The sequence below is a fragment of the Eublepharis macularius genome, chromosome 14 (genome assembly GCF_028583425.1).
Source record: "Eublepharis macularius isolate TG4126 chromosome 14, MPM_Emac_v1.0, whole genome shotgun sequence".
Classification (NCBI taxonomy): Eukaryota; Metazoa; Chordata; class Lepidosauria; order Squamata; family Eublepharidae; genus Eublepharis; species Eublepharis macularius.
Window position 1 is genome coordinate 47,150,177 of NC_072803.1, and position 27,251 is coordinate 47,177,427.

Genomic DNA, 27,251 nt, shown 5'->3' on the forward strand with positions numbered 1-27,251 from the left:
AAAGTTGGCTCTGGTTCTACCCTGTTTCTGGGTCGATATATGATCAACAGAGGTTTGCCGACCCAGCTGAGAGCGGGGGCTGGATGGAGCACACAGCGAAACGGTGCATTCATGTTCCGTGGGGTTTCTAATAACATCACTTCCAGTTCAAACTGGAAGTAATGGAGTCTCAGTGGGGCCTGTTCTTTAGGAATCGGCCCAAACATTTCAAAAAATACTATATTTTGGGACCGATTCTGGTTTGAACCTGAAGCAATGGCATTGGAAGACCTACAGAGCATGTGACAGAGAGAAGAGCCAGTTCCCCCCCCCCCCCCCATTTGAAGGTAGGGGCACCTGGCAACCCTGGATCAACATTTTAGAATTACGTGCTCACACCATAGTACAAAAACATATGAACTTTTTTAAAAGCAGCCACATATGCTTAACCTAAGCAAGAGCAGAATTACCAAGTACAACCTTCTGCATGTAGACACAAGGACAAAGCAAAAGGAGAGCAGCATTTTACCATTATTCTTTTTGTTTCATCTACCAGTTGTTCTGTTACCTTTTTGAACTAATGAAAAAGATAACAAATATGTTTGCACACAATCACACTGCATACAATTCTGATTTTTATTAAATTCAGCTTACTGGTATGCCTTTCTAAGAATAAACATAAGTAAAACCCTAATCCTATCATATTTTATTTGCCTTTTGCAAGCTCTCACAGGTATACGTAATCCCTAGCCTTCTATTTGTATTTATTCTGGCTTTAAAATACCCTTCACAGTAAAAATAATAACATGCTTATTGTTCATTTTCAAGTAAGGAATTCACATGACTGCAACTTTCCCTATAGTCATGAACTTAGTAATTGTCTCTGTTAGCTCAGAAGGAAGAAAAATGCAGCCTCAGCATGATCATTAACTGTTGCATTTTGCATCAAGTGAAGATCAGCAAACAATAAGATTGCTCAAAATTACTGTGGTTCTGAGAGATGGTGCCAAGAATCAAACTGTGATGACAGAGTGAAGAAGATTGTTGTGATTGGGGAAAGAAAGCAGAACCCAATCAGGATTTGAGTCTCTCTACACAAGACATCTTACATGGGGACACTCAAGTGACTTACTTTCTGTGTATATTCAAGTGTGCTCTTTCTCCCTAGCAGTGCATGTGTATCCACAATGGAAGAATAAGTGTAAGATCTTTCACTTGAGCATCCCTGTATAAAATGGCTTGTGTAGAGAGACTCTTTAAGTTTTCAGGTGCTGATAAGCCATTGAGGAAGCATGCAAACCAACCTTCACTACTAATTATCACTCTGCCAGTCTTCTGACAATGGTTATATTAGTGAAGCTGGATTGGGCTTCCATGCTCACCCCTTTAACCTGCACAAATGCCCTTTTTTCCTTTGCCATAATTAACTAAAATGCATAACATACGCAGTGGTAACGTGCTTAAATTTTACCAGAGGTGGCTTTCCAGAGCATGCAAAACTGCTTTAAACCCTAGTAAAGGGCTGACTCCAGTTAAGATTAACCGTTGTTAGGATCAGTACAAATGTAATGCTTAACCTTGGTTAATCCACTATTTCATTCTGAGAAGAGCCATGTGAACTTAAAGCCCACTACCTCTCTCCTTACCATGATCAAGAGATTTCCAGCATTATGTCAGCACAGCCTCTCTTTTTCTACAGACCATTAATACTGCCACTCTTATTAAATCCCAATCTTTGAATCTGAAGATAATATACCGGTGGAATAAGTGATAGAAAATTAGATTAATATTGGCAGGGAATCCTGAGCATACCCACCTTTCAGTGAATGAGAGAAGGAGTGCTCTGTGCCAGACAGAAACCAGTATGATGTAACGATCGGAGTGGCGGACTAAGATCTAGGAGGCTCAGGATTTAGTCTAAATTCTGCCAGGGAAGCTTGCTGGTTGACCGTGGGCCAGTTGTACACTCTCTGCTTTACCAACCTTACAAAGTTATCATGAGAATAAAATGTAGGAGAGGAAAGTGATGATTCCCCATTGGGGAGAAAGTGGAGTTTAAGTAAATAAAGGCAAAGATAAACTTAAGGGTATTTCCTTTACTCACACTTTATTTTGCTTTTCAGCGAGATGATTTTTGAGTGGGTTGCTAGTGATTCCTTACTGCTCTGTGTATTGCTCGTGGATGTGTTCGTATCTCTGCAAAGCATCTTCTTGAATCCTCTCTTCCCTTTAATTTCAGGGATTTATCTGTTGGATTTAATCTACATTGATTCAGCGTATCCTGCTTCAGGCAGCATCATGGAGAATGAACAAAGATCCAATCAAATGAACAATATCCTCCGAATAATTGCTGATTTGCAAGTCTCCTGTAGCTACGGTTGGTAACTTTCCTCTTCACCATTATTGCTTTAATATAGTAAATTAAGAGCAGATGTCTACCTCATATGAAGAGGGGCCTTGGGGGATAATATAAACCAGGGAGCTCAGCACTACTAAACAGTTGATCCTCCACTTTTGTATGATTTCAGTTTTAATGCCAAATTAGGCAAACAAGTTTTTTGTGTTTATTTTGCTGGTGTAACTTAAGTTTGAAGGCATCTTTAAGTATCCATTTCATGTTAAGGTTTTTTTCCCCCATGGCTTCAATTTGTATGGTCAAGGCCCATTTCAGATGTTAAGCATCATTCCTGTGCTCTACTTTGATTTCTAGAACTCTATTATCCTTTTCTTCTATGCACTCAAATCACACATGTACTTCAGGTTTCTGCCTTTCCCACTAAAAACTTACCATATTAAAGTAAACTTGTGCTGTAGTTTTAAAGATATGTGCTACTGCTGCACCCCCCCCCCCCATCCTCTCAGCTATTCTTGGCTCTTCCCCTTTCTTAGCTGTGCCCCCACTTTTCCTTTGTAAATTTATACAGGAGAGATGTGTATCATAGAATCTTGTGTCTATACCTAATGAGAACTTCCTTGAATTTTGTAAGTTCACTGATTTTCACTCCCTTTCTCACGGTTGGTAAACGTGTAAAAAATGAACAGTATCCTTGTACCAACTGATGGCCATGCACAAAGGTACATTTAAAATTGCATTTGAACCTTCCTGTGCTTTCCAGTGGACACATGATTTCTGTCCTGATCATCAGGCCCTGGTAGTGGTTAGTGAAATTAGAGTGCTCAATTATTTATCTGTCTTTAGTGGCAAAACTTAGGTTACGTTTCAGCACAGACAGTGCAAAGAGAAAGTTCAAAACACATGGCTGAACCTAAGGAATAGCTGCTTTGCTTGACAGTTCCCAGATTTATATGTACTATTTTTTAAATGCAGATCACCTTATAACGCTGCCCCATGTGCAAAAATACTTAAAGTCTGTCCGGTACATTGAAGAACTTCAAAAATTTGTAGAAGACGACAACTACAAGTAAGTTCCATCCCTTCCTTTGCCCCAGCTGCAAACTTGAATAAAAGTAATTATTTAAAAACATCCCTGTCAGGGAATAAATAGATTTTTTAAAGAAAAAAAACAGAGTTAAACTGTGATGATATTGTCAGGAATATGAGTGAAATCCCAGATGGATCCTGTCTATAAGATTCAACCTTGTTGCCAAATGAGACCATTTCTTAAAGGCTAAAAGTAAGACTCTGATATGCCTACTTGGTTTTTTATTGGTTTGGAAGAATTCTTAAATGGAAGAACATGTTGAGAATGAAGCTTGCATATTTAGAAGACCGCTTTTTCTGTTGTATAATTTTTTCAGTATTGAAAAGATTTAAATGAACCAGTCTTGTGAATGTCTCATCATGTGATTTGCTTGTTTACTAATACCTGTTGAGTTCAATGTTGGCATCTCTGTGCAGCCACACATGGGCACTGCACACACAGAAGACTTATTTTGAATATTGTTGGTTTTAATTTTTATGATGATCATGCGTGTACAACAGAAAAGTGAAATATAAACATTGTAGATAAATAGAAATCCTTTTTTGTTCATATCTCAGATGCTGTATTAGTAACCCCTGCTCTTCTTAATTGTCTCTCAGTCCTTACCTGTGGTAGTATAAAAAGGCTCAGGCACCTCAAAAGGTAGATCCCCTTCATTTGGCACGACTGCATCTTTGAAAGTCTACAGAAGTTGCTCAGTTAATGGTGATGCCATATGCCTTGTACAATTGCCCTGTTGTTTGCAAAGCTTCACAAACCCCATTTGGAGTGCTTTAGCCAGCTGCATTTTGTCCTCAGGGATGTCTTAACTTATTCAGCCATGAAATCTTTCTTTAGTGCTATCCAGATCCTAAAGCTACCTGCTCCCTTCAGTTACATATGGCCAAAACAGTCTTCTTAGTAGCTATTGCCTCTGCATACAACATGAGTGAAATAAGAGTACCAAGGTCAAGTTTTGTAAATAGCGTTGAGACCCAGTATTTCCTTTTTATCAAAAGTTGTCTCATCTTTTCACTTCAGCCAGGATTTTACTGGAGTTTTTGCCATCACCCAATGATGATTCAGAAAGATCTCTTTGTTCTCCTGATGTGAAAAAAGCATTGCCTTTTTATTTACAAAGAACAGAAGACTGTAGAAAGAACTTCACCTTTTAATTTGTTACTCAAGTGCAAAACCAGGGCTGCAGAGCTTAGGCTGAAACGATTTAACATTGGGTAGGGTTTTTTTTTATCCAGACTTACCGCTTTGCACATACTAACTGCAGTTTGCAGGTTCTTGTTCATTCTATCAGAGCCCACGCCTATTCTGTGGCCTTCTCCAATGGCATCGCCTTGGAAGACATTTTCCCCATCCATGCTCATTAAAAACTAAGTGGCTGTCAACTATAGAAGAGGTCCAGAAGTTGGGAGTACTTCATCACCTGTTTGAATAAGAGCATCACCATCCTTACTAATAAGTTAACTCATTAATCTCCCTTACAGGACTGCACAGAGATCACTTTCCTGTAACTGATATTCATTATGCATTTCTCTGTGCAGTCACGCATCTCTCGTCCTCCAGCTCAAAGGAACTGAGGTAAAGAAGCTTGCCCTCTCCCCTCTCACATGATGCAAAAATTGAGAGATGGGAGGAATGGGTTGTGCTTTCAGAAGTTCCCAGGGTATGCCTGTGCTTGTTCAGTACCCATGCATGATGGCACAGAGAACTGCTCATAACATATGTTATAGGTAAGCACAATCCTGTTTTCTCCTTTTGTAAAAAAATCAAGATTGCCCTATGAGTGTTACTGATGGTTGGGCCTGTGTGATGAACTATTCAGAAGACTAAGATTGCTCACGTTTTAGAAGGAAGATATGATGCAGTGCACTTGAACAGAAGAGGATAAGAGAGATGGGCATAGGCCTTTTGAGCCCCCAAAGCAATAACTAGTCCTATCTCCTCATCCCTTCTTCCAACTGTGGAACAGGGAAAGGCTTCACCTCATGCTACAATATAGTAAAGAAGCATGACTTCAAGTGGATTGGTACAGAAGTGGGAAAAATGGTCACATAAATTCACCACATTAACTGCAAAATTCACCAAAGGTCTGATAGCCTGTTGTGGCTATGGATATTTCATACCTAGATGGTAGAAGAGAAGGCTAAGTTGTGTTACTTTTACAAGTTGGGCATGAGACAGGACCACTGATACCACCTAAAGAAAGGCACTTCCATCCTATCCCAGATCAATCATATATGTCCCCAGGTGAAACCAGTCTTCTTGCCTGTTGAGCTTACAGCATGCTTACTAAAAAAAGAAAAATTGACATCATTTACTTCTATTCTGAGTTTTCAGGATTTCCTCTCCCTTATTACTTAGGAAAGAAGCGGGAATTGGTGCTGGTGGCTTCATTCCTGTTTTCAATATGCAAACCTTGCTTTTATTGCCATTGCTCATGGCAGCTATGAAGATGCTTGCTGCCTAAAACCATATAATTATAGCCCCAGAAATCTACTTTGTCTTGCTTCCTGTTTGGAGCAGCCATACCACCATTTCAAAACTGAACATATAGAAATTGTAAGTTTGTACTTGCATTGTGGACACTTAACAGAGATGGATAGGCCTGTGTTTTTTTTAATTAGCTTCATCAAAGGATGAGAACAGAGAAGATTTTAAGGGTTCTGGTAGAAGATTTGTCACCATAGCGTGAGCCTAGCCCTTCGGTTTTCATGAAGGGTATACATACCAGCAAGTTAACTCCTGTTTCAGTCCACAGTCTCACTTTGTGCATTAAATATTTTTAAAGCCACCCATGGTTTTTAAAGAAGCCCAAGCACATTTATTCCTTTATGCTCACATCCTTCACTTTACCTTCAGAAAAATTACAAGCCTTTTAAAAACAAACTGCAAAACTACTTTGGGGGTTAGAGAGGAGAGAATTGATGACATTAAATGCCATGAGGTCCCCTCCACACCCAGATTTTTCACATCTAAACTGAACTTCTCCACAGTCTAGCATTTCTAGAATTCAGTCTTTGAGACAGATGTGTGTATTTGTATACAGAGCTGCAATTATTCTGTCTCTGCCACTCTTAGATCTGTCATCCTCCTAGGGTTGCACCAGAATGGCAGAAAATAATTAGAATTAAGTATAGGGATAGAAGGCGAGATTTCTAGTGCTGAAAACATCCCACGCTATTTGTCCCCAATTCATAGTTTTGGAAAGCAGCTAGAAAAACCAAACCAGTGCTGTTCATTTTGCTGCTGAAAATCCCCCTAGTTTATCTTATCAACACGTTTATTTTTGTGGATCAAATTGAAAGCAGACATAGGAACAATGATGTTTTTATACTATGGAATCCTGCTTAATGTATCACGCTGTCTTCTAGATTTGGGGGGGGGGGGGAAGCTTGTCTGCAAATTGTTTTCAATGTAGCTTACCACTTTTTAAGAAGGGGATGGGATTTTTATCAGCATATTCATGGCAGGATGTATATGTAAAAGGATGTATGTAAGTCTTGTTTCTGTTTTTCCATCTGCTGTATAGACTAGAGAAAAGGATGTGTGGGTTTACAATCTTAAAAAAATGTACCCAGGCATGTTGAACTCAGTTTGAGTTTGATGTGTATTAATTTTCAAATGACTTGGTATATATGACAAATTCATGGAGCTTGGTCCCTTATAGCAGTTAACCACAATGACAGAAATGGAACTTCTGTATTCAGAGACAGTAATCCTTTGAATAACACTGCTATAAAACTGCTAGGAAGCAACAACAGAAGGAAGCTTTCACCTCTACACTCCGCTCATGTACCTTTCATGTTGGATTAAATGGACCTTTGGTCCAGTCCATCACAGTTGCTCTTACAATCTTAGGCAATAACACAATGTAGCCTTGGAACTTCCACTGGGCCAATAAACTTCCATACAGTACATGATGCAGGATACTATACTGTAACATTAGATTTCTCCCCACACATAGCCCTCTATCCCTATATTAACTGTTGAATAGGAAGGTGCATTTACTCCCCTACACTCTTAAACTTTCCTTAGTTTAATTACTATTTTCAGCTTTGTATCTAGTACCAAGACCATTGGAGGTTTGTTTTGATTATATATCAATCATGGTGTTAAAACATTTACATCATAAAATTTTAACATTATAAAAAGGGAGTTACGGGGGCGGGGAACTTTCCATGAAGATTTTAATTGAAATGAATGGAGCTGTTCATGAGCATCTTCATAAAAGAGACATCCATATGGGAGATAATAGAGAAACATCCATACTGTTACGTTTTTGATTTGTTGTGGTTGTTGGAAGGCATGGGGAGCATTCTGTATAGCAGTAGTGAAAATTTAGTAATTGCACTTTGTGTTTTTGTCTGTGTGTTTCTGTCTTTCCTAGGCTAAGTGCCAGAAGCTTAACCACACTGTCTAATTTAATTTTTGGACAGCAGTTCACATGCAATGCAGTGATGTTAAGATTATATATACAGTAGTTTTTCATTAGCTTGAGCATTCTGTGTGGAAAGGAGCAAAACAAAGGGTTTCTCTAAATATTTAATGCCATGACATAATGCTTGGAAATACTACAGAACATGAGTAATTTTCAACTTACAAAAATGTGGAAAACAGTTTTTATGCTCAACAGAGGCATTGCTAGCAGCATTGAGCAGTATTTACAGTGCTTTTCTTTTGATGTGAATGTCCATTTTCCGAGTAAACATGCTGATTTCCCCTGCAAATATGTTAAACCTTTTGCACCTAGGAAGGCGATAGCAGAAGTCAAAAGGAAGAGCAAAAGTATAACAAAACCAGAATGTGACAGTTAAGTTGGCTAGGGTGCTGGAGAACTTTCTAGAAATTTCTTTGGAAGATTTCTGCATGGACCATGTTTGTTGGCTCAGCAATGCAGAGTTTTCTCCGGAGGTGGCTGTGGAATGGCATGCAGATTCTGTCTTATGCTGACTTTCTTTCTGTGTCTGTACTGATTCAGGAAATATGAATTTCTTCAAGTATTCAGCAGAAAATTCTTCTTAAATAACTCACTCCTTGAAGTATTTGGTTTTCTCCTCATTTCTGGTTCTGTTCCAGTAGACGGAAAGTGCACTCTACCCTTATAGGGGGAAAATACTTGATGCCACACACCCTCTCTCCTGGCCATTGTACTACTGAGACATTAGTATCAGATTCGGGGGGGATCTGCTTCTTATCCTTGGCAGAAAGTAAGAGTCAGCTTTGTATAACATTAATCCATTACAGGAAATATACTGGAAGCTTTCTCTAAATGTCAGTGGGTAGCTGTGTTCTGCAATAGATGAGCAAGGTTCAAGTCCAGTAGCACCTTAAAGACCAACAAGATTTTCCAAGGTTTGAGCTTTCAAGAGTCAAACTCCCTTCATGAGATACCTGATGTTTTTTCTAAGTCTGAGTCTTCAGTCTGACTCTCCTCTCTTCTTGTACACACCCATCTCCCTTTGAAAATGTTTTTGCATTCCATCTTGTGGGTCTTTGTAGCTCAAACTTTTCTTTCACAGAGAATATTACTGCCTCTGCCAAACTGCATGTGTGTTTTACTTCTTCCCTTTGTCTCTCTCTGCACTTTGGTATTTGGACATGTGCCTGCCTAGATATAGAAATATGGCTAATGGCATGGACAAAAGACAAGGCCCTCATGGCCCCTGTTCTTTCAGCTGAGTGGAACACATGCAGTTTACTTCCAAAGGGGTACTTTGTATTTGACAGGCTATATAGAATGAGGATGAGGGCAGACAGGGCTTTTTTTCAGCAGGAACGCGGTGGAACGGAGTTCCGGAACCGCTTGAAAATGGTCACATGGCTGGTGGCCCCGCCCCCTGATCTCCAGACAGTCGCGGAGGGCAATCTAAACTCCCCTCTGTCTGGAGATCAGGGGGCGGGGCCACCAGCCATGTGACCATTTTCTCCGAGGGCAACCCACTGAGTTCCACCACCTCTTTTCCCAGAAAAAAAGCCCTGAGGGCAGATATGTACAAATGGGGCCTCATTTTTCCTGAAAAACAGGACATTATAATATGTGTTTCTGTGATGTTATTAAAGAGAAGATCCGTATTCTTACTGTTTTTGGTGGTGCTGCCTGCTTGATTTCCACTCCTGTACGCAAGTCCCCGTTCATATGCTAAATGTAGTTCATACAACCTGCCCAGAAAGCTTCAGTTTCTCTTTTTTCTCCTTAACTGTCCCCTGAGCAGCTGCAGAACAAATCACCAGCGACTGCCTATGTAAGCAATATAGCTCTTGAAATCTTGCTGACCTTGGAACACTCGTTTCTTTCCATTTCTTCAGTGTTCAGACTCCTACTTGGATTCCTTCTCTCTCCAGGTCTCAAATGCAACCAAGTCTCTATGCCCCTAATTGACTACATCAAATTGGCAAGGCCTGCAGAGCTGTCTCCTTCCCGGCTGCATTCCTGCTAATACACATCCACTTCAGCTTTCCCACAGATTGATTTTGAGCTTATCCTGACTGGAGAACTGAGCACAGTGTGGAAGCTGGAGCAGACAGCACCCTTGGCTACCTGCAGTTCTTTTTCCAGTGTGGAAAAGATCAGTTTTCATATTCAGTCGGAACTGACAGTCGGAAAGCAAAATCCATACTCCTGTCCCTGTTAGGAGGCTTAGACTACTCTGCGCAAATTTAAGCAAGCCCTCTTCATCTTGAGTAAGAAAGCTGTAAGGATTCATTTGGTTGGAAGCTGTCTTCATGGATATTTAAGCCTCAAATCTGGAAGTGTGGGAAGAAATCTGCCCCTCCCCCCCCAGTCAAAACAGGGTGGCATGTGTTGCACTGACAGCATTCCTAAGGTGATGCAACCTGCATTGCCCCCCTGCATTGTAGATGAGCAGACAATCATCTTTGGGTTGGACACATGTATCCTGTAAAAGCCCTGCTATATTTAGAAGTGGGAATTGCATGGGAGCAGGGAAAATCCTCCATCTGCATTCATAAGAAAATAAAAACAGGAAGCAGCTGTGAGTTAATTGTGTTTGGAATGAAAAGCCTTGAATCAACTGACCAGGCAGCTTTCATTTTTAGCCGTAACTGTTGTCCACAACTGAAAATGTTCTCCTCAAAGTAGCAAATTCACACTTGGTTATATATAGAGCTCCATTAGTCATGGTCTCAGAAGCCACTTTTAGCACTTCTAGTCAGAAGCCATTTGGAATCATTGCCTTTTAGTTTGGTTAATTGATCACAGATGCAAGACAGTGAAGAATTAGCAATAGCATATAATTAAAGCTTTTCTCCCCACTAGCTTCTCATTAATTTACTGTTTTCCACTGCTGTCTGTGCTTTCTAATGTTGTAGAATTACATTTCAGAATAAGCAAAGGAGTGAAAGGCTATCATTTCATGAATGGCTTGGGCTTTTTTTGTAATAGTAGTTATGGGAATTGGAGTGTAACATGTGTGCTTCACAGTATCAGACGGGTTAAGGGGGAAGGTAGAACAGAGATATGGCGAGGAGCTACCCATGCCTGTCTTACCCTGCTGGGTAGAGAGTCTGTTGTCGACAACTGAAAATATTCTGTTGAATAGAAGGTAAGTATCATATTATATGTACTAGGCACATAGTTGAATACAGAGATGCCCCCCACAGGCTAAAAGCTTCCTTCTTTCCACCTGTAAATATGGTGTTTACTCACTATAGAATTCATCACCAGGAAGGGGATCAAAGTTCATTCCTTCTTTCACTTGTAGTGCTTTCCCTTCCTTTTCCCAATCAGTCAGTTTTTGTTCATGCGGGTCTGCTTTATAGCAAGTCTGCTTTAAAGCATCAAGCAAATAAGCAAACAATCTGAAAAATGTTATTACTGCCATCTACAAACATACGCTGACATACTGCTTGTTGTGACTGATTTGCATTTTCTTCTTAATCAAATAGCCCTCAAGTTTGCCATGTCCCCTTTTCCATTCAGCTAAATTGCCATTCATTTAAGAAATGAGCAATTTAAAGTTTCCTTCAATATTTCAACAGAACATTGCCATTGCAGCGTATGATCTAATTCCAGATGTTGATGGAATGTCTCCAGATGCACTCCAAAATGGAGGAATAAATACTTTATCCTGCATCCTGTTGTACAATCTTTAATACAACTTGCAATTATGTTTGAGTGAGAGGAAGTAATGAATAGGGGGATTACATTGAATACAAGATCACACACTGTATTCCATGTTAATTAATCCAGAGTGGCTGCCACTCTCTGGTTCCATGTTCTCAGTTATGGATCTAGATTAAAATCCTTCTGTAGCTCGGAAGCAATACATAATCAAAATAAAAACCCAACCTTATTGGGAGTATGCCATGGTAAATGCTGGATTTTAAATGCAATGTGTATTGGGGCTATTGAGGGAGGTCAGAAAATTTTAGATTTATTATAATCTGTTGCACTTGTTAAAAATAGTGTGTGTATTCCATTCAGGTCACTCTGTTTATATTAGTTTCATTAAGAATAGCCCTTGGATAAATTACATTCTGCAGAAATTAACCATGTTCTGATGAAGGTAAGGTCCCTGTGCACATTGTGATATCATTTGGTGTTGAGTATTAGTTTGGGTTCAGATAGAAATTTACCTGCTAAGTGGATAAAGCTGTGCAGGAAACCTTTAGCACTCTACTTGCTATAAAATACCAGTAGTAATTTGTGAGAAGCACAACATAGTTTTTCAAGAATCCTAAACAATAAATAAAAATAAAAGCAGTTAGTGAGAAGTTAATAAGATTTACTTGCTAGGAATGATTAGGAATAGGTCTCAGCCAAATCTTTAACAAATTTTATATATTGAGCTAAGCACAAATGATAGACAGACTAATCGTTTGCCAGAGGGTAGCATGCCATGCTTCCTCACAAGGGCAGCTGTCTGGGAACTGAATTCTACTTCCTCAACTCTGAAAGTTCAAGTGAGAGCCGTGCCAAACCAAACACTGAATGCTTTCTCCATAGACTTTTCTTTCTCTTTTGAAAGCAGAACCAATTGCAAGAGTCCTGCCTGAACTATACTTGACAGCATTTGTGTCCCATAGGAGTTATGCACATATGAACTCCTACAGTGGAATTACCAAGAATCAGGGACAGCTGGCAGATGCCCAACCCAGTAGCACTAAAGGCCCAACCTTGCCTTAGAAGACAAGATGTAATGATAAGAGTTTAATGCAAGCTTTTATGTGATCAGAGCTTCAACCAAGACTCTAGGTGTAATTTTGAGATGTATGCCATTCTGATGAAACTATGCCGGGCTTGAACCATGGTGAGGGTTCAGCAGACTGTATACATTCAGGAGGCAGTTTTAAATAAGATTTGGGATTCAGGCAGGAGATCCAAACTCTTCCAAGAGTTGTAGAACAAGTACTTCAAATATCAAGACATACAAAGAGGGGGAGGGAATGCTCTGCATTCAAGATATGTTCCAAAGAGCACAGGTAGGACAACTTACAAACATTAGTGCTCTCTAGGGGTGTGCACAGAGAAAATTTCAAATTCAATTTCGAATCCAGAATTTCCAAATAAACTATGTACTGTTACTGGGGAGTTTGTGGGTGGAGCGTTGCCTGTTCGGATCTCATCTGTTTGATTTTTTTCTTAGGAGGTGCCTGCGTGCACTCCCTCTTTCACTGTTTGTATATTTGTAATTGAGTGTTGCTGCCTTTAGGTTGTATAATTCTTAGGAGGTATCTGCGTGCACCCCCCCCCCTTTACTGTTTTGTGTCAATGAGCACTTTTGTGATGTATTTACTGGGATGGTTGTTGTAATACTCACATCTTGATTACTTCAGTATTTGGATTATTTTATATATACACATTATAACTATATTTTTTGATTATTTGAGTGTTCTTAATGTGTATTCATTGAGTTTTCACTTCACAGCCCTGGTTTTGTCTGTAATTTTGCTAGTGATTGCACCGGGGTGGTCCCTATTTTTGCTTTCTGCAAAGGATCTCGGAGGCAGCCTAATAGGCCACAGTCTCCAATATGACACCCAGATCTCACCAGGAATTATTTCATGAAATATAAAAAGCAGTGATGCCGTGCCAGCTCTGACAGTGCCAAACTGGATAAGTATGTTAACTTAGAGCAGTTATCTAACATATCAGGAATATTTTAAATCACCATTGCACTTCTTTAAAAAAATCTATATTATATTTATTTATTTTATTTAAAACATTTCTATGCTGTCTTTTCACCCAAATAGGGTCCTCAAGGTGGTGAACATCAAAACATCAAAAGAACATTTAAAATAAAGTATATGTAAAATAATTAATAAAAGCATATAAACACACTTACCACCAAAACCAGGGAGGAGGGCCAACAACAGTTATTGGGGGTAGTCAGTGGGTATGTTCACCCACTCACTGAGGGACCCAAAGCAGGGCCTCTGAAGATGACTAGAGTGCATGGGTAGGTTCATATGGGAGAAGGTGGTCCTTAAGGCACTTCTCTAAATGGGAGAATGGATCCATGGCAATAGTAAGAGAATGTGAAGAACAATTCAGCTGAAGGGTTCCTCCCTCAATAGCCCCCCCCCCCTCAGCTGTCATGCCCCCTCACCCCTGAAGGGAGGAGGAGGTGTGGTTCCTTCACCAAGGTCATCTTCTCCCTTCTAAGAGCACTGCCTGGCCTGAAGAGTGAAACACTGTCTCTGCTATCCTCCCTAGCTGGCCCTGGAGCGTAAATGAACTGGTATCCCATAAATCCCTAAATCATTGAAAATGATTAACTTGCTTGAGGAATAATTTGCTGCTTGGTACTTATTCACAAGCAGGATCTGGCTTCATTTTGGCAACTAATTCTCATAAAGCTTGGAATTCACAAGGGAAATGGAATTTAAGAACCATAGGATTGTGAGAAACAAATATCCCCTCCTACTCTTTAGCCAGAAATTGGCTTGGTTTTTTATGAATACTATGGAAACAAACAAATTATGTGTTTCTTACCTCTACTATGCAGGAGATTGGGCAAACTCCAAGGGAAGGTTCCATTAAGACAATGGAAAATAGACCACAGTAGATGATAGAAAAACATCTGGAAGGAGTGATACACATTCCCTGATGCTTCAACACAGTTTTTATCAGAATATGGCTGTTGCCTTGATATTCTATGAACTATCAGGAATAACAAAAAGAAATATTGTGGCAACTTACAGACTTAAGATTTACTGGAATGTAAACCTTTGTGTGCTAGAACCTACTTCATCAGTGTCTTATGCTAGGGCTAAGTAATTTTCATTTTTGTTTGTTTCCAAATAGAATTTTTTTCCTGAGTGAAATAATTGTGTAATCAAATCTGATGGGCTACATAGAATAATATATTTACTATGTGACCCCTGAATGGCTGGGCTCTGTCATGAGACCAAAGTATATAGCCAGTCTAGAAAGCATTGTTGCTCTTCTAAGACTCTGTTTAACACCTACCCACCCCCCGGATATTGAAAAGTTCTAAAATCCAATTGGTATTGTACCATTATGGCATCATCACATCAAATAGAGGCATCCTGCAAACTTAAAAGAAGACAAACATTCTCATTAATTAGCTTTTAAAGAATGTATCACCCCACACACACACCATAAAAGAGAGGCAAATTTTGGGGAACAGAACAAAAATAGGCAAACAGGTGGCAAAGCCTTAACTGCCAAGACGTGCACTGTAGCCAAGAATCTAGCTGTTACGTGAAGTGAATATGAAGTGAAGGAGAAACACATTGTGCCTAAGATCCCTTAAATGTTAGATAAAACCCTTATACTGAACAAGTGTCCAAGATCAGCCAAGAACCAGCCAACAGGAGACCTGAAAATAATCCTGTAAAACTTTTCCATTAAGAAAACAGTCATCTCCTTCTGGATAAATAAACATCTGGTATAGTATGGAAAAGGGCAGTCAAATGGGTTAAACAAAAACCTTTGTAGCGATGAATTGGCAATCACTCGAACACTTGCACAGGCACCCAGTGGATGAAAGCCCATTTCCAGGGACAGAATGAATACTGCTGAATTATTTGTGCACATTTTGAGGGATTCCCAAATGATTTACATTTAGTTACAAGAAGATTTTAAAAATCACCATGGCAACAAGACTCCCCTCCAAACGCCTGTTAACCACATCAGAAGCAACATGCTGAATTTACTATAACTTACTTAGGATTGCATACTTTTTCTCAGGAAGTATGTTGTAACTTTTTAGATGCTAAAAACTGACCAATGGGAAATTTAATAATAGACCTGAAGAAGGATTCATTTACAAGGGCCATTTACTAGTAAAACTTGAGGCAGGGTTCCATTGAAATAAAAGTACTGATGCTGATATTCTTAGAGTGTTGTTTGAAAATTGGGAAATTATGTGTTCACTTACCCATTATGGTCTCAGGCTGGGCTTGTGTGTATGTTTGTTTGGTAAATTTATCCTCAAAGGATGTGGCTGTGATCTCATCTAGGGTTGAGGGGAGTGGTACGATGAACCCAATGTAATCTGTGTAAGAGACAGTCAGAACCACAAATGCTTAACCCAGCTCCTTATATTGGAGTCACAGTGGCTGATACGGAGGAGTCAGCCATGTTAGTCTGTAGTTGCAAAATAGTAAAGAATCCAGTAGCACCTTTAAGAATAACCAACTTTATTGTGGCATAAGCTTTTGAGAACCACAGTTCTTTTCGTCTGATGCATCTGACGAAGAGAATTGTGGTTCTCGAAAGTTTATGCGACAATAAAGTTGGTTAGTCTTAAAGGCACTACTGGACTCTTTACTATATAGTGGCTGGTACAATTATCTCATTACCCCACCTGTGCCTGTTTGTTTATGTACCTGGCCAGGGGGGCCTTTTGCCACAACAGGGTAGCCTGTGATAGAATCGAGACCCTTCTTTTGCCACTTCCCACTCTTGTTTGTCCCATTGTCAGTTTTGCTTTTGCAGGTTCTCAGCCTCACTATCCCTTACGCATGTGCACCTGAAAATAAATGGGCATTTTTCAGATTTGGATTTCAGAAAGGGCATAAATATCAGTACTCCAGGTTATTTGGGTCCCCAGTACCATTTTGATATTTAGATTCAGTTTTTTTTCAGAATTCCAAATTTTGGGGGTCCATAAATAATATTTCAGGGGGAGTGGGATAGCTGTTTTTCAAGCAAATGACACCAAACAGTGTAGGAAACCTAGTCCTGCCTTGTCCACTAAAGAGATCCAAGTTTCAAGTAGATTGGATCAAGAGGTCCAACTCTATGGGCCTCTGAACAAGGTGCCCTCAGCCATTCTACTTGTCTTGACTGTTTCCTGTGGGGAAAAAATCCTGTGATTTCTCCAGGGCAAAGAAGTCAAGTACACAAAAGTGAGTAATTACTGGCCAAAAGCCTCACAATGCAAACAGAACCAACAAACATAGCAGAACCGATGTCAAACCAGAGAATCCCAGCAGAACCATGGGACCAGTGTGACACGCCCATCACAAGCAATGTCAAATCAGAAAATCCAAGGCAAACCATCTTAAGAAAAGAACACTGTTGCAAGACCAACAGAATCCATTTCAAACCAGAGAATCCAAGCCAAACCAACCTGGCAAGCCAATGCCAAGACCTAGCAAGAAGTCATTGACAAAGAGACAGTGTAAAATTAAAGAAAAACCGTCCTGGGAGCCTTAAAATGCTGGCCTGGAATATTTCTGGAATTTTCCATTATCTTGGAAAATCTTGAATACTATCTGGACACCCAAATATATCCTAAAAATACCAATAGGATGTTTTTTGAATATACATTTGGACCAGAAATTTCCAAATGCAAATCTTTGCTATCTCCCTCATTTGACAGTAAGGAGCTCTCAGATGTCTTCCCACCACAGCCTTCCAGCCTTGCTCTCCTCCTCCTCCATTCTCCTCTGGCTCCATATATGTTTCTTCTAAAGGGCCAACCTTCCCTAGCTGCTCAGGTTTCCTGGACCCTCCTACCTTATGTCTGACTGTACTAGGCACCACAGTTCAAGGAGCTGCCATCCTTGTGCAGCAAACCCTGTGGAAAAAGAAGACCACAACCATATCCCCACCCTAGGAGGCAGATACTGGGAGTGGGAGGCAGGACAAGTCTCACATGGATCTCCCCCCTCCCTCCATTTTATCCAGCACCCCCCTGAGCCAGATTAGGCTGAGAGAATGAGTGGCCCGAGGTCAGCCAGTAAGTTTCATAGCATGTAGAGATTTGAACCAGGGTTTTACTGGCCTTAGTCCAATAAATACACTGTACCATCAGACCTGTAACATAGACCTTAATAGGCATGCTCCTTTATGAAATTGTTGTGGGCAAGCCCTGTGGAATACATAAAAACTGCAAAACAATGCTCTCTTGTACTGCTTTCATTTCAGTGAGCAGGAAAATTTAACAGGGCAATAGGCTCATAATATCTACACAGGCCTAGTAACAAGGAATTTGCTGTGAGTGGACATTGATTGATTCCTTTTCAACTCTCAGACTGAACATGATGGAAGTATGGAATGCTGCAACTTATTTTCCATCAAAAAAGTAGAATGTGAACAGAGCCCAAACTGGGGGGGGGGCCTTCATTGGGGTCCAGGAGAGCCTGATATGGTCTGAAAACCTGTTAGCCTGATATAGTTTGTGTAATTTCAAAAATAAAATAGACCTCTCTTTCATGACTCGAGGGGCAGCAGGGAGGATGTTACAAATCTGTACCAGACCTAGGAAAATTACGTTTAGGCCCTGCATGTGACCAGTTAAGAAGGAAAGAACAAATCATTAAAATTGTTTGCAAATGTTAACTGAAGGGATATTATTAAAGTATAATTAAAGCTGAAGTACAATCTGTTGTAGTGACTGTTTTACAAGTTAAGCATGAGCCTCTCTGTAGGATAAGAAAAGCTGCTTTTTAAACAAAAGCTGCTTTTTAAAGTGCATCTCTCTCTTAAAGAGACAGAGCACATGTGTGACAAAATATTGGTAATTGAAAAATATACAAATTTCATTCAGCTGCAGTAGCAATGTTCTTAAACTATGTGCTAAGGAAACAAAAACAGCATTTTCAGATTTTTGTGTGGAACATCATTCCGTTTGGCTGTGCACTTAATTAAACCAGATCTTACCTTGGGTCTCTTGTGGAGGAGGAGCAAGTTGCATATTTTGAATGAACCTCTTTGTACCTAGGATAGGTGCAGGTTTCCTTATCATGTGATGTACTTTCTGTCACAGAATAAAAGCTGAGCATGGAGGCTTGGGATGGACAAGGACAGCTGCATTCTGCTGCTTTGTGGGATTTGTGAATTATGCATCAAGAATAGGGCGCCTGAGGAGTGTAATATGCTCAAGGAGCTGGCAAGGGAGCCCATGGATATGGCTGGATTTCATGCTGTTATAGTGACTTACTTCCCCTTTAGGGGGGAAAAAACTATTTTCATAAATGTCACCTCAGTGAAAATATGTAAACCTGCACCTATTTCTCCTTGCATGCAGAGGATCCATCTCTAGCTTTACACTGGTTAAAATAACTTTCCACAGAGTGCCAATTTGCACTCCACTTCTGGAGGACCATACACCGGGCATTTTAATCCAGTAGGTCAGGGTGTCAGAATGCACACGGCAGAGACTCTCTGATGAAATCTCAACCCTTTTGTTTGTTTGGTAAACCACACATGAACCTCCTACCCGACAGGACAAGACCCATTTCCACATATATGCATAAGTAACCAAGACATGCAGATTCAGCTTTCATCAGTGCTCATTTTTTAAAACAATTAATTTCAATTAATAACCTGCTTAACCCACTTGATTGCAAGGTATCAAGGTGGGTAGCAGCAACACAGAGCTGGGGTAGGAGGGAGCTTTAACATAGTGTGTCTAAAGTGCCACCAAGATATGAGCCAGGAGCCACATTATAGCTGCTCTTGCTGCCCTCACACTAGATTTCAATTGGTTGCTGCTTAAGATTAGGCAGGGGCCACATTCCATCTAAGTCATACTTCATGTATTGTTTTAATCCATTGTAAGACATCTTGAAGATGAATTAATCAAATAAAACAGGATATAAAACTTTTTAAGTAAATATGTAATAAATCTGAAATGTAAAGGGTCTTGTTTTGAAGGACTTGCAGAGTGTGAAAGAACAAAAGAAGGGAAATCAAGAAAGGCAGCTTTCTCCATCGATGGGTTATTCAAGCAATTATATTCTCACCAGCCAGGATCAGTTGTTATGTGCTCTTATGAACAACTAGTTTTGCCAGAAGTCTCTGGCAAAACTATAAGTGGAGAAATAAGTGGAGAGTGGTGAGCCAGGGGCTTCTAGCACACACCACTTTTGCCTCTGTGTTGGCAATTTAGGGCCAAGCATCACCCTTTAAGGGACCAAATTTGAGACTGGGGCCATCTGTTGCTGATCCCAACACTGTAGGCAAACTGACAGACCCACAAGAAGGGTTGTTTTCCATTCATGCCTAATGTAGAATGTAATGGCATTTAAATTCTATTAAATATCTCGCCAGTAATGGTCTGCATACTCTTGTAAAAAGTCTGTTAAGCATCATATGGCAAGAGTTTAATACTACTTGTGTTCATCTGTTCCATCGAAAAAAGAAAAGAAAATATCCAGACTAAGCTAGATTTCCTGCTTTCAGCTGATAATATTTTATGTTTAACAACAAGCTGACCCCTCCACCGTCATTAAGCAACTCTTAATATATCACAATTTCTGTTTTCCAGATTATCCCTAAGAATTGAACCAGGAAACAGCTCTCCACGATTGGTATCTTCAAAGGAAGATCTTGCAGGTATAAAAAAATTATTTGAGCATTAAAACTCTGCAGCATAGCTTGATTCTCCTAATTTATAAGCCTTCTGCTCAACATTTTCTATACCAAGACCACCCTGGTGATTCTTTTCTGCAAAGGCACCCTAATGTCTTCATGCAATCATGACCCATACCTAGACCTGTTTGTTTTGCTTTTGGCAGCACCTCTCAGAGGTCAAGAAACTTTTTCAAATTCTAAGTTAAAGGTCAGATTCCACATGGGGACTTACTAAGATGACTAGCCGAGTCTGTAGTTTTCAGCAAGCCTTATTTTACTGGTTTTATTTCAAAGCAAGAGCATTTGAATAAGATTGAGCAAGACACGCTTGTTCTCTTCTCTAATCCCCAGGATGAAAATCAATCTTTTTGCACATCACAATGGGGAATGTTGACATTCACATGTGAATGTGGACAGTCCTTGATTAATCTTGTGAATGCCCCCGGTAGTATCTGTTTTTCTCCACTTCTGAGACGCAAGCAAAAGCGTGCTGACAGTTGCATTTAGGTGGCTACTGTCAACATTCAGCAGTATATTTATGAGCTTTCAGGCATTCACAAAATTTGTCTGGGTCTGTAAACATGAACTGCATTTCAGATATTTGCTGTAACACATCTTTTTAAATATTCACAGTGTTGAGTAAATGTTGACTGTTCCTCATGCATCTGATGAATGTCTTAAAAGATAAACATAGATCAGTGAATGTTGGCAGTGATCACTCAGTGATTGTCCGCATTCACAATGTAAGTACATAATTTTGGATGCTCGCTAGCCAACAATCTTGGGCTTGTTTTCAGAGTTTTCATGTTTATGTTCACTATATTTATTTATTGACATATGTAACGCATTTCTGTTTCTAATATGGATCTCCAGGACAGGTTACAGTATATTTTTTCATTATAAATACACAACTAACATAGAATACACTACTTTCAGTACAAAAGCAGGCAATATGTAAAGAATGACAACTTGCTTTAAAAAGGTGATAAAATGTCACCACTGACAGTACTTGCAAATTAAAGATCATCTCAAAGAGGACCATCTTCAGCATGTAGCAGAATACCAAAAGGGGATGGCACCTTCCAATCACAAGGCATTCCAGAGTAACATCACTGCTGCTAAGAAGACCACACTGTTATAGCAACTTACTGTACTTCTTACCTTTTGAAGATGACATCAGTGCCCAGTCAGGACTATATGAAGGAAGGCAGTTTTGAGATACTGTGATCCTACACCATTTGGGGCATCGGCACTTTGAACAGAGTCCATAAACTAACTGGCAGTCAAAGTAGATGAAACAGAGTAGGATCTATATACTCCCAACAGCTTATCCTAACCAGCAGTCTGGCAGATGCATTTTGAACTAACTGCAGTTTCTGAACACTTTTCAAGGCAGCTCTGTATACATCATGTTTCAATAGTCCAGTCTGTGTGTCACTGAAGCACTAGTAACAATAGCAAGGTTCCGCCTGTCTAGGAAGGGCTGTACCTGGTGAACAAAACAAAGCTAATGAAAGATGGTTCTAGGCTCAGCTGCTACCTCACAGTCCAAGATCTCCCCAACTGCCAACTGGGTTTTCAAGGGAAGTGCAACACCACCCAACAAAGGCAGAATGCCCACCCCCAGGCCAGTCCTGCTTCCACCAAGAATAATTCCATCTTTTCTGGATTACAGTTCAGCTTGTTCACTTCTGTCCAGTTCATCCAAACACAACTCTTGCATTTCTACTGCCTCCCAAGGATGGAAATAAGACCTAGAACTTGATGTCATCAGCATATTGATGGCAACAAAGCTAGTCTCTCTTTGTGACTTCCCCCAGCGGTTCCATGTACATGTTAAACGATATAATGACAATATAGAATCTTGCTGCATCCACAGTTCAGAAACTATGGTAGAACAGTAATCCTGCAGCACACATTTCTGAGAACCTACTTACCCTCCAAAAGAGAATCAAGTTGCTACAAAAGGATGCCATTCAAACCCAACCTGGCCATCCACTCCATGAAGATATGATCGTTGATGGTCTAGAAAGCCTCTGGGAAGTTTAATATATTTGCATTAAATGTATAAAGGTGATTGTATTTACTTTATAAATAATAATAATATAGAAAATGTACATGGAAATTAAATTCTTATTATTAGCAGTCTAACATGAAAGCACAAAAAACTCCATTTGTAAGTAGGCAAGTATGTGGGAATTATGGAAAGCTCATTTTGTCTGTTGTGTTGCAGAAGGTGTAAACATTGTAATAGCCACAATAATGTCATTTGTACTAGCAAACAAACTTTACATCATTACAATACGCAGAACATTTTCATTTCATAAAAACAGTGACATCCAAATTTACATTGTCACTGCACATAGTATAGATTTCACTTCTTATGCTGTGCTCAGACATCATATTAAGCCACAATTTATACCACAGTTTGATTAAATCATGAGCTGTCATGACAACCCAGTGCTGGCCAGCCCACTAACTACATTTAGTTGCAGGGCCATAAACTAGGATTCTTTAAGATTTGTTTCCACCTTGTGGATCCCAGATTAATCCCAGTTCATTAAGTAGCACATCACATAACTAAAAAGACTTGGCTTGCTATGTACTTGCACTGCCCCTTCAGTACTGCAGGTGGCCAACAGCAAGCAAGCTGTGTTGACATGGTAGAGCTTTGCCAGGAGAGAGGCAGCACAAGATCGCTTGGGATACTGTGTGGCAAGTCTGCTTGGTGGCAAGAAAATAAACAAGTCACAATCAAACTGCAGAGCATAGTTTCCGTTGTCTTCTGCACTAACTGTAGTTTGATAAACAAATCACTGGCTACTTCCACACACGTTGGGTAATGCACTTTCAATGCTCTTTAGTGATCATTTGGAACTGGGTTTTCATGTGTGAAACACAAAATCTACTTCTAAAGGATAACTAAAGTGCATTGAAAGTGGATTATTCAACGTGTGTGGAAACGGCCACTGTTTAAACAAAGGTCAGTTAATATCGAGGCCTGAATGCAGATTATGTAAGATACCAGGCAAATTGATGTCAATTTAAGGCAAAAATAGCAGAGCGATTTAATAACCATTCATATCAATCTTTTGTGCATTTAGTTAGCTTAAAGAGATCACTTTATCAGCAGGAAAGCTACTATACCTATATTCATGTATGGACAGTTCACTTGGGAAAGTAATATTTAGTGAACAGCAGTTCTTATTTCAGATTTCACCCTTCTTTGAAATATGCTGGTGGTAAAGAAAACGTTCTAAAATCTGCTTGGTAGAAATAGATTTTCCAATCTCTGTCAGAAACTAGTAAACAAGCACTGCTTGGGTCTGTATCTGTTTATTTCAAAAGCCATTGTACAAGGCCAAGTATGCTTGCTGGTTTGGCCCTGTGAGTAGAAAGCTGTCATCTCGGTCCCAAAGAGAAAGGGCGGAGGCAGCCACAGCATATCTGAATGGGGTGTTTCGCAAGCATTGGGTTTACTTTTCTAGCAATAGGGCTGTGCAGGCTGTTTTTTCTTGGGGAAGGAGGCCATCCTGGCAGTTAGTGGGTATTCCTTCCTCCTCATCTTTTCAAGCAGAAAATAGCCTAATCTTTTTGTTTCCAATGGGGAGAGTACCCAGCAGTGTTAGCAGTCGACCCTGATCCTCACGCTAATAGGGAAGCTTATGAATATGGGTATATCATAAGCCCCTCTCCTCATGTGTTTCAAACACAGAAGCGCTGCCTGGCAAGACAGGAGACGGCTGCCAACCCCCGACCAGGAGTTGGAAAATTACTGGAATGTGAGTCATAGGTAAAACGGACTATCAGCCCCACCCCCCGATAATATCTAGCCCCATACTTCAGCTCTGTATAGGAGATACGAGACAACCTTGTACCTAAATAATTTCAGTAGTGGTTCTATCCATCAACACCCCTCTTTTTTGTAGAAAAAAATGTAGGATTATGCCAAACTATCCCAGGATTGTAGGTTCATTCAGTCCAAGTCAAATCTCACACTCTATACCATTATATTACACCCACTAATTTTTTTCAACTTGTTGTTGTTGTTGTTATTTTGCAAACCTAGAGATTACCATAGATTTATAGAAAGATATACCTAGGGCTTGGGTGCCCCTTTTTGCATAATTTTTTTTAAAAATCTACATGATGCAGCCTCTCATAATGTATAAATGACCTACGTTATATGATTGTTGTAAAAGTTCACCCATTGAAGGGCTCCGAGTACTCAAAATGTTCTTCAAATATGCTAAACTTTAATGCATAGGTTTTGTAGCTTTGGAATGGGAAGCCATTGCCCTCAAAGCTGGATAGCATATTGCCTAAGCCAGCACCTTCTTCTGAACCCAGACATGGGGCACTGACCTGGATGGGTTAATGAATGTGACGTAACATACAGTTACTCTCTTATTTTTTAAAAAATAAGCACTCCTTTCTGGACCCTCATAGTTTTGCAACTTTTTTAGCTTAAGCTTCTTCATCTGTGCAAAGACTATACCGTACCAACCCAAGCTGGCTGAAATTGCCAAGACCAGTCAAGGCTGTATATAAAATTACCCATGTTTGCCATTCATTAATTTTTAATTTTTTAAAAAAATTATGACTAATTTTGCTGAAATTCCTTATTTTTCAATGACTGTCCCAGAGTATATAGCTTTAGGATTACAACTAGGGTTATAACAAAAGTTATCCTGAACCCTAATCTAACCAGTCATTGGTGATGGAAAGTTTCAAAGAAACACAGGAGACTCTCAGACTTGAACCTGATGAAGATGAACCTGAGGAAGATGGTGGCACACATATATTGGCTTTCTCCATCTTTTGGGGACTGCTACCCATGAGCCCCCATTTATGGCTTCAAGTCCCCCGTGATTTACATTTACAACAAGCATAGAATTAAAATAAGAGCAGATTGCATTATTCCAAATCCTACAGTATGTTCAGTATTTACTCATGAGCTTCTGTCTATTCATAATCTATGTGTAAGCAATCCTTACTCTTTGTACATGACAGTTGGTTGAAGTGTCCAGATTAACGCTGCTGTATCAAATTTCTAAGATATGTATGGAAAAGAGGAATGTAGTATGCCCACAGTTTCTAATTCAGAAGCTCATTTTGGAACGAGAGGTAGTATAAATATTTCTCTAAACCAGACTAAACAAATCAGGACTTGCAAACTGATGTAGTAGCCATTATTCTTAAGGCAGTTTCTAAGCGATTGTTGATATGCAAGCTTTGTGATTTACCTTGTTGACAATAGTTACTGAATCAGATGTGCCTGTGATAGATTTGAAGAAGGAGGTTTTTTATTGTTTTCATTTTTAGTGCAATCCTAAGAGTGCTTTCCTGAGAGTAAGCCACAATGAGTAAGCCACCATAGTATGATTCTGAATAGACTTGCTTAAGATAGTCCTGCTAGTCTCTTAATGGAACCCATCTAAACATATTTCTTTTCAAGAAAATGATTTGTTTACCAGATACTGTAGACATCACTGGATTATAGTAAATTCCATATGTCTGCCCCTGGTTATCTTTGCTTCTTCTGTACATTCATGGATTGCTTTGCAATTGTCGTAATTATGTCAGAGCAATACAGTGGTAAATTGCAACAAAAACAACAAAGAGTATTGTGAATATGTGGTATAAACTTTTGTGGACTAGAGATGACTGGTGTAACCCCCTACTTGGCTAAAACATTATAAGGAGTAACAGAAGGTGTGTGACATTTTTATGGTGAACACAAATGTATACATGATAAAAGCAGAATGATCCTTTTTAAACTTAATTCATTTGTAATACTATTTTACTAGCTATGCTAGGTTAGGTTAATTTAACACCTGTGGTAGAAAAGAAACTTCTACTCCCAGTTGAATATAACAAAACTGAATTTGCTGATAAATTCTAGTTTAGCAATTTCATAGTAGAACCTCCTTTTTGAAATCTTTTGTTTTGTTTATTTGAAATATGTTAACTTTCTGATTAGTAGCTACATGTCTTCAGAGTCTGAAAAGTTCTCCGTCTGGCCTCTGAATGTGGGATAGAAAAGGGTAGATATGCAAGAGTGGTCAAAGAATTTCCAGTATGAAATGATGGTTATATGTCCATTGTATATTTGTACATTGATGTCCAGAAAGTCATTCTGCTATGTGGATTGATCCAGGCTTCAACTGATGTTTATTGTTGAAGGCCAAGTGACAGTTCTTAAGCTTCTCATGGGTAAAAATTCTGAAGGTCTCATTCACATATCCTAAGTAGAGGAGAAACCAGGTGGTTGAGGAAATGGTCTCACAAGCCCCATTCCTACATTTCTGGAAGCTTGGAAAATTCTCATGCCTGTACCAGGGTTCCACTCAGTGTGGCAATGCTTTTCTGTACTTGAGAGTGTAACAACTTCTCTCTGGATAGTAACCACTTCCACCAACAAATCTGAAAATATATCTCCTGCTGGAAGGAGTTGTAATTCCAGCGCTCTATACTGTTTAAAGGTTCTACAGAGTTCGCCACATCTCCCTCTTCATTCATACTAGCTGTCACGAGGACAATCTTTTGTGCCTTAGGGATGATGCACTCAGCTGCTGCCCTCCCCCTTTACCACTTATTAGAAAGCAGGGCTGAGTAGGGGTGTTGTAGGTATAGAGAACAGGCTTTTGGCATTCAAAATATAAGAAAATTTAATAAACAATTTAAAAGAGTACATGTGAGCTGTACAAACATCACGTTGAGCAAGAATAAAAAGAAATGGCGAAAACATGCAGTCCCTTAAGACGTAACTCTATATTTACTTAAACTATATTAAAGTAAAGCTAGTAACTTGAAATTACAGCATTTAAAATCCTCCATTACCTTAGTTCTCAGAGTTTGGGACTTCTCCCCGTGTTCCCTCAGTGCACAGTCAAAATGGAGTCCCTAGGTAAAAGTTTAGTCTTGTATGACTTGTGCCCATGTGAGGAAGATAAGGAAGAGAGAGGCGTCCTTCGTATGTCCTGCAAATTCATAATCTCTCTTAGGAGTGCGAGGAATGCCTTAGGAACAACTCTTGA

General features: G+C 39.6%; 1 protein-coding gene across 4 annotated transcripts in view; it reads left to right on the plus strand.

Annotated features, from left to right (window-relative positions):
* RALGPS1 (Ral GEF with PH domain and SH3 binding motif 1) overlaps window positions 1-27,251 on the plus strand; it is a 283,344-nt gene that overhangs the window by 188,169 nt on the left and 67,924 nt on the right. For all 4 annotated transcript variants that reach the window (XM_054997350.1, XM_054997352.1, XM_054997353.1 and 1 more), the window contains exons 10-12: window positions 2,219-2,356; window positions 3,308-3,401; window positions 20,126-20,193. In XM_054997350.1, the coding sequence (XP_054853325.1) occupies window positions 2,219-2,356; window positions 3,308-3,401; window positions 20,126-20,193 (300 nt within the window). The remainder of the gene's footprint in view (window positions 1-2,218; window positions 2,357-3,307; window positions 3,402-20,125; window positions 20,194-27,251) is intronic.